This window comes from Vicia villosa, linkage group LG1 (assembly GCF_029867415.1).
Source record: "Vicia villosa cultivar HV-30 ecotype Madison, WI linkage group LG1, Vvil1.0, whole genome shotgun sequence".
NCBI classification, from domain to species: Eukaryota; Viridiplantae; Streptophyta; class Magnoliopsida; order Fabales; family Fabaceae; genus Vicia; species Vicia villosa.
Genome location: NC_081180.1, coordinates 183,646,450 through 183,654,608, shown reverse-complemented (window position 1 = coordinate 183,654,608; position 8,159 = coordinate 183,646,450). Strand labels below are relative to the sequence as shown.

The following is an 8,159-nucleotide window of genomic DNA, read 5'->3' as shown; positions in this document are numbered from 1 at the left end:
GATCGAAAAGTTTATTATTTTTTATTATATTTTTTAATTATTTAAAATATCTTTTTAAAAAGGAAAAATACACTATATAATTTAAAATACATATTCTAAAATATATTAAAGTATCTCACCTAAATAATAAAAACTAAACATATATGTTTCTTAAAAAATATAGCGAACTAAGTTAACTTTTCGACTTGATAAACACATATGATAAAAAATATTCATCTTTAGAATAATAAAATAATCAAAAATATTTTAAATAATTTTTCTTACAAATTATTAACAATTATCACATTTAAATTCATATAAATAAACTTTATTAAAATATATTATTAATATATTCTTTATGTGAAATTATCTACCATATAACAATAACTAAATAATTAAAATAAAAAATAATTTCTAAATATCGTACCGTGTCGTGCTACGTATCTATTACAATTAATTATTTTTCATAACTAAATAATAAATTTATAATTAAAAAGACGATATTTAAGGTAAAAAAGAAAATCTAGAAACAGTTTTACAATAATAAATTAATTATTAATATTTATCAAAAAAAAAGAAAAACTAATATTTTTATAGAAGAGAGATATTCTTACTCCAAGAGTAAGCTATTAAGACTTACTCCACATCTTAACTATTAATTCTTTTCAATTTAAGGGTTAAAATAAATGGATATTAGTTTTCTCTCTCCATAATTAATTACTTATTATTTTTTGCCATTAGATTGATTAGAATTAATAATCAAGATGTGAAATAAGTCGTCTTGATAACTTACTCTTGGAGTAACTTCTCATTATTATAATTATAAATTCGTAAAAATTATATAAAATTATCTATCTCATATAATAATTAGATAGCAAAAATTAATTTTTTTTTAAAAAAAAATATCTATAGTATACTAATAAATAAATAATTAAAATTAAACATTATTTCTGAATACATTACTGTGCAGTACACTCCACAAATATATTATTATTAATTATTTTTTAATACTAAATAATACATTCATAATATCAAGATAATTTATATGAAATTATTTATCATATTAGATAGCGAAAATTAAAAATAATTTAAAAAAATTATCTTTCATATGCTACTCACTAAATAGTTAAAATTAAAAATAATTTATGAATTTATAAATACCGTACCGTGTGCACTCCACGAATCTATTATTATGAATTATTTCTAATATTGAATAATAAATTTAAAATTAAAAAGACAGTGGTATTTAAACTTTAAAGTAAGAAAGGAAAGAAAATTTGGAGACAGTTTTACAATAATAGATTAATAATTAGTAATAATCATCCAAAAAAGAAAATGCAGATATTGTTGTAATTGTAAATTTGCAATAAGAAACAAAATAGTTATTATATTTTGTTTTTTATTTCGTCTTTTTTCTCACGTAGTAGTTCCCTCCACATCTATCCGAAACAAAATTCCCTCCCTCTTCCCTCGTTTTCTCTCCCTCTCTTTCTCTCTCTAAACTCTAAACCTCACTTTCTCTCTCTAAAACCCTACTTCCCTCCGATCGTTCCCCATTTCCCTCTAACTTCCACTCCAATTCCGATTTCCCTCCCAAACCGGTCAATGTCCGGTGGCGCTGGAGCTTCTGACCGTGGCTCGCCGATGCCGAGGGAGGCTAACGGAGCACCGAGTAGGCCGCCGTTGAAGCGTCATCTGGCGTTTGTCTCGACGAAGCCGCCATTTGCACCGATGGATGAGTATCACAGTTTTGCCGCCGTTGATTCTCGGAAAGTCGCCGATCACGTGACTGAAGCGGTTGTTATCAGATCTCCGGTGAGTTGTTTGTTTTAGTCTTTCTGTTGTTAGGTTTTGCTTCGTAATTGTGTTTGTTTATTTTGCATCTACGATAATTTTCTCTTGCTGTGTGTTTGTGATGTTTGTTTTGCGATTATTTTTTCCTTTTCTGGAATTAGTTGGATTCGTGCTCTTGTGGTTTTGATTTTGGTTTATCGGAGTGAAATTTTGATTTGGTATTTAGTTGATTTTTTTATTTATTTCACGTGGAAAAGTCGGAGAAACTTCCCAGCCAACACCGGATCCAAACTCAATTTGGTTTATCAAGATTAGAGGTCTTTTATATGGCTTTGAACTTTCTCTAGTATGTCAATTCTTTGCAAAAATGTGTCAAAAACACTTTTAGTGTATAAGGTTATTGTACATTGGTATGTTCATTTGCAGTCTTGCTCTTGAACTATGAAGCACAAACATTGGAAACACGGCACCGATACTGACACGTCGACACCAGACTAATTTGAAAAAATGAATAAATTAAATGTAATAATAAGTGTCCATGTTGATTTCGGACACTGACACTTACACTGACACACTCTTTTTTTAGAGGTGTCGGTGCTATAGAGCTCTTGAACACATGTTTAAACTCGATAACTGATATTTTTTTTTGCTACGTATAGTTCATTAAGTCTGAGTGGCATGGTAATGCTTACTTAACAATTTTTTTCATTCATGGCTTAATAAGATGAAATTGAATTGCATAGTGTTATAGACTTGTAATTGTATTTATATCAAATGGTGAATTGCTACTTTTGTTTGGTTGATTGCATTATATCACCTCAATTCCACCTATATAAGAATTTATGCATGTATCTTCGGTCATCTCTCTTTGTTTATGAACATGATGGTGGTGCCAGGTCATAAAGCGGAAGAATGGAATGAATGAAAGTGAAGGAGAATCACAAAAGTGGACTAACAGCCCTGGATACACCCATGTAACCAGTAGTAGCCCCTTTAAAACTCCATTGTCTGCAAAAGATGGAAGGACAAACAAGTCAAGGGTTTCCAAAGAAGGCAGATCATGTCCTCCAACACCTATCTCAAATGCTGGTCAGAAATTCTTCCCATTATTTTCCAGTTGGTTTAAGTTCACTATTCCCCCGTTTGAAAAGTTTTTACTACTTGGAAACAGCTTATGATGTAATTCTAATTTGCTTCTTCCTTGTTGTGCCTAAACTTACAGTTTCTGATGACATGCAGGTTCCCCTTCCCCTCTTACTCCTGCTGGTAGCTGTCGTTATGACAGTTCCTTAGGTAATTTTGGAAGCAATTTTAATCAACATGCTCTTCACATTTCACCTTTCTGATGTGTACGATTACTGGTTATTTCTACGAGATTAAACATGACAAAAGTGTACCAAAAATTCACAGGTCTCTTGACAAAAAAGTTCATCAATTTGATCAAGCGTGCTGAGGATGGAATTCTTGACCTGAATAAAGCAGCAGAAACTTTGGAGGTCCTTTTTTTATACAACAGATTAGGACCAAAATATCTGTTACTCTTTCTTTCTGTGTTCTGTATGTACTTAAATTCTCCTCTATTATAGGTGCAAAAGAGGAGGATATATGACATAACTAATGTGTTGGAAGGCATTGGTCTCATTGAAAAGAATCTCAAGAACAGAATACATTGGAAGTAATATATAATACACTCTTTTGTAAATTTTCCAATATATAAATCTTTTCTATTTTTTAGCTTAAATCTTGTGCCATGCAGAGGAATTGAATCTTCTGCGCCTGGTAGTATGGATGGGGATATCTCTATGCTTAAGGTAAGTAATGTAGATGTTGTTTTCTTCAGATCTATTGAAACAAGGAACTAATTGTTATAGGTTATAGAAGACATGGCTCATGGATATTTGTTTACATCCAGAATGTCTATTTGCTTCGCATAGCATTTACTGGCTCCATACTCTTGTTGGTCATGTTCTATGTTTGTCATGGTTGATGCTTTCGATATTAGAAAGGATTAGTAATGAAGGATAGCATCAATCTGCTGTGACATGGGCAGATATTCCACTTAGTGGCCCTAGAAACACCATATGAGAGAAAAGCTGTATCTGAAACTGTAATGGAATAACCGTCCCTAGCTCAGCAAGGCTCAAGACTTTTCTGTTTTAACGAAGAGTTCTAGAATACTCTACAACTCGGCAACTTGTGATATAGTGACAACAGACACATTCTGATGCAAACTCCTTACACTAAATGCTGATGCACAGTGTAAACCAGGTGCAACACTTGCGGCCACATTTCACACCAGAATTGCTCAACCACAGCTGCAGAAAGGGTTTGTGTGCACAGGCCCATCCATGTTGTCCAGAACTTGCTCTTTTCCTGCTATGAACTGGAAATTTTCGGCCAAAACCTTGTGTTTTCCGGTTAGAATCTCGTAAACTCATTGGCAAAGGAGAAATATAGAAAAAGGATGTTGCAAGAAGAAATGAAGAGGGATGATAAGAAAGTTTTAGTGGTCTTAAGTTTATCAAGAAGGGGGCAATTTTTTGGTTAACAATATTATAAATTTTAAATATACAGTTTTCAATATTGCACTTTTTGGAAGTCCAATGATGAGCCACACTCTCCCTTTTTTATTCCTACACCCCCTTTCGATGATTATAAAAAACAACTAAAAGTCCTCCACAGATAGATTGTCCTTTCATCTGTGAGCATATGCAGACAAGAGCAATATCTACTGCTTTTGTCTCAACCAAGCATCAGCTGCCTTACATATACACAAAATCACTGGACACAGAAATTCGTGTCACCAATTAAGTTGGGTGTTCATAACCCCGATGTCCAACATGACAGAAGAATGTGGACAGTGTCAATATGTTATGTTGCGATAAGGATAATGTTTCATTTTATGTTTTCTCATGTTTTTAAAGGGCAGAGATTTGAAATTAGGTTTGATATTTTGCTAGTAGTTCTACTTGTCAGATATTGTATATCAAGTTGTTAGAGACAACGGTGGGCATACGTTTTATATCAATCAGAATGACTTAGTGCTTTAGCAGCATAACATGTCATGAAATATTGTTAATTATGTTGCCAGTCTTGTGGCTTTGACCTAGTAGTTATGTTGCAACATATTGTTAATTATTTGCTGGCCTTGTGGCTTTGTTTTGCAGTCAGAAGTTGAGAAACTTTCTTTGGAAGAACAGAGTCTAGATGATCAAATAAGGTTATATGGTTACTTTGCATTACTAAAGGAAGAAATTTACTGTTTCTATACTATTGTTGGCTAATGCTTTCTAGCTATAATTTTATTAACAGGGAGATGCAAGAAAGGCTGAGAAGTTTGAGTGAAGATGAAAATAACCAGAAGTAATCTCCCATTCAGTTCTTAGATTCATTTTTCCTTTGTCCTCCCTTCCAGAAGGAAACATATTCTGTTATTGGGACATGATAAACTTAACCTATTTTCAATTACTTTTAGGTTCCTTTTTGTGACCGAGGAAGATATTAAGGGCCTACCTTGCTTCCAGGTGAGTTCTTTGTTTTTAAATTGCATTCCATCCTTTTCCATTGTTATTGTGAACATTGTTGGTTCTCCTTTCATGTTGTTATCAAGGTTTCTCTTTATTTTAATATTTGTGCATTTCTTGTAGCAGAATGAAACTTTGATAGCAATCAAAGCTCCACATGGAACCACCTTGGAAGTCCCTGATCCTGAGGAAGTAAGTTTAGGGAATCAACTGATGAATGGTTCTTGATCTTTGTAAAACTAGTATTTCTGATACATGATGGAAAATTATTGCTGCCATATGCATTAGGCCGTTGACTATCTACAGAGGAGATATAGAATCATTCTTAGGAGCACAATGGGTCCCATCGATGTCTACCTTATCAGGTATAGTTACCTTGGCTATTATTTATTTATGGGGATTGCTAATGTACTCCCACTTAAAGTTAAGAGTACATTGGCAATCTAATCCTTTTTCATTTGGACAAAAACATACCTATTTCTACTTGAAAACAATTTAAAATAGTGGGTATAATGGTAATATAATATAATATTACATGTTTTTAAGGATAAATGCAAATGAAAAGGTGTAGGTTGCTAGTGTACTCATTTTAATTTTTAAGAGGGAGTACATTAGCAATTCCCTTTATTTATATATCTATTTTTATCTCTTATGTTGCCTATCTAGAAACCAGAGTATTACATTGTATTTCATGTGATATTTAGTATTTTCCCATGGTTATACATTTTGCTAGTTTTGTAGTATATCATTTTGATAATGCATTCTCCATTTAAGTTTTTTGCAATTTTTGAACTGTTTTCAGTCAATTTGAGGAGAAATTTGAAGAGATTAATGGTGCTGAGCCCCCCGTGAGCTTACCTCTTGCTTCAAGTTCAGGGTCTAATGAGCAACAAGTGACGGAAATGGTTCCTGCTGAATGCAGTGGTAACGGACTTGAACCTCAAGCTCTTCTCTCTTCCCAGACATACTCTGAACTAAATGTTTCCCAAGAGCTTGCTGGGGGTATGATGAAGATTGTCCCTTCAGATGCTGATGTAAGTATATCATAATCAAGGTTTGGGGTTTCCCCTTGCTCTTCATACTGGGATTATGGGCTGCACTTGTGTAAATCCTTCCTATTGATTAAGTTCTTCTGATGTGGTCCTGCAATTGTTTTTTCAAACTTGGCATTTAATGACTGGTTAAGAGTGATTCCTTGATGAAATGCAGTGTTACTGCATTAATTGCTAATAATTTTGGTAATTTTTGCAGAATGATGCTGATTATTGGCTTCTATCAGATGCTGAAGTTAGCATAACAGATATGTGGAGAACAGATTGTATCCTTTTTGTTTTCATGCCTTTCTTTGATCCTTTCTCCTTTTTCTTCATGTGTTGTATGTCTTATTTGAATTAATATGTATGATTCCTTAACTCCAGCATAACAGCTAATGTTGATTGGAGTGGAGTGGACATGCTTCATCCTGACTTTGAAATGATCTCGAGGCCACAAACTCCATCACCTGGACTTGTAGAAGCACCACCGACTGTAGCAAACCCTAATCAGAGGTGATTTTGATTTGCTTACCATCACTATGTTAGAAAGTATGGTCATTATCTTCTGTATTGAGGGGAAGCTACTTCAATAGAGTAATGTCTAGCCTTGTGGATGTTGAGGATACTGTCAAAGCTGTTGAGTGTTAAGCTGAGAGTTCTTACTACTCTTCAAGTAAATCACAGGCCCTCTCTTGGGCACAAACTAGTTAATAGTAGACATACTAAACTCATTGAGAGTTTAGCTTGGAAATTAGGGAAGTTGCAAAGAGTATTATTACAGAAAATGTTGGTAATGCATCAAATGCAAGGTAGGTAGACTCACTGATCAGTATTAGTGTCCGGACATCTTATTAGCCATATTTAAAGTGAGGCATTGCGGGCCCCCCTTTTTTCCTTTTTGAAATGAGAAGCTGCCATGCTGATGTTGACCGCAAAAAACTGTAAGGGTGTACTGGATATTGTTAGGACAGCACTGCCTTTATTATTCAATTATTATTTATGCTGATTGTAAACATTTCAGTGTCTGCTGATAAAATTATGTCATTTATCATCCCAAATTGCTCCAATTTCTTTCTAACATTTTGTTCTATCTTTGAGATGTCTATTGCTTGAATGCTTAAACATGTTGGAGCTTCTGATAGTTTCTAAAGAATCGGGGGATGGGATCATTCTGTTAATGAGTGCTATTGTAGGTCTGCAGACTGTTTTTATTGAAGCTAGCAAAGTTAAGGTAAGGGCCTGTTTGAAAGGCTTTTTAAAAACTCTATTTTAGTTTTTGAAAATTTAAAAACTAAAAACTTGTTTGAATATAATATTTTACAAATGTGTTTTTAAAAACTCTTCACAATTTTTCAGTTTTTAAAAGCAAAAAATTGAAGTGGCTAAATTGTGTTTTGATTTTTACTTTTCAGTTTTTAAAAACTAAAAACAAAAACTATTTCAAACAGACCCTAAGTCTTTCATTGGTTAGTAAGTGGTGGATACATGTTGAAACATCATATAAAGTATCTGGGCTAGATAGTGCAGGAGCTACTTTTGATAAAAGACAGACAATTCTATTGACTTGTCTCATAGTAAATTCATCACCGGAGTATCAGAAAAAGAAGACAAAATGTCTATAGTATGCTAATATGGTGATGAAATTAGAGACATTATCAGAATTTGGTTAAAATCATCAACCACTCTCTTAAGGTCCAACTCAAAAATAAATTTGCTAAGTTGGTGGTCCATAATCCATTCTATAACTACTAGCAAAACGCAAGTCTCCTCTTCAACAACCGAACATAAAGGAGGCTTTCATACTACTTTGGTAAGAGCAAAACAACAC

At 33.2% G+C, this 8,159-nt stretch overlaps 1 protein-coding gene across 2 annotated transcripts; it reads left to right on the top strand.

The window, feature by feature from the left end:
- The first annotated feature begins 1,417 nt into the window (after window positions 1-1,417).
- LOC131644722 (transcription factor E2FA-like) lies at window positions 1,418-7,887 on the top strand. 2 transcript variants are annotated; one of them, XM_058915287.1, is made up of 14 exons: window positions 1,418-1,794; window positions 2,670-2,862; window positions 3,013-3,066; window positions 3,184-3,269; window positions 3,360-3,448; window positions 3,530-3,584; window positions 4,941-4,993; window positions 5,086-5,136; window positions 5,249-5,297; window positions 5,421-5,489; window positions 5,586-5,662; window positions 6,100-6,331; window positions 6,549-6,615; window positions 6,724-7,887. In XM_058915287.1, exons 1-14 carry the CDS (start codon window positions 1,585-1,587, stop codon window positions 6,846-6,848), a joined length of 1,410 nt encoding a protein of 469 aa, XP_058771270.1. In that variant the 5' UTR covers window positions 1,418-1,584; the 3' UTR covers window positions 6,849-7,887. The 2 variants fall into 2 exon arrangements, with proteins under 2 accessions (XP_058771270.1, XP_058771271.1); XM_058915288.1 differs by having other exon boundaries at window positions 5,424-5,489; window positions 6,724-7,878.
- Window positions 7,888-8,159: the final 272 nt, after the last annotated feature.

Coding starts and splice junctions, on each gene's coding strand:
- LOC131644722 (XM_058915287.1), top strand. CDS start 1,585: ATGTCCGGTGGCGCTGGAGCTTCTGACCGTGGCTCGCCGATGCCGAGG. Junction 1,795..2,669: donor CGGTTGTTATCAGATCTCCG/GTGAGTTGTTTG, acceptor TGGTGGTGCCAG/GTCATAAAGCGGAAGAATGG. Junction 3,067..3,183: donor TCGTTATGACAGTTCCTTAG/GTAATTTTGGAA, acceptor AAAAATTCACAG/GTCTCTTGACAAAAAAGTTC.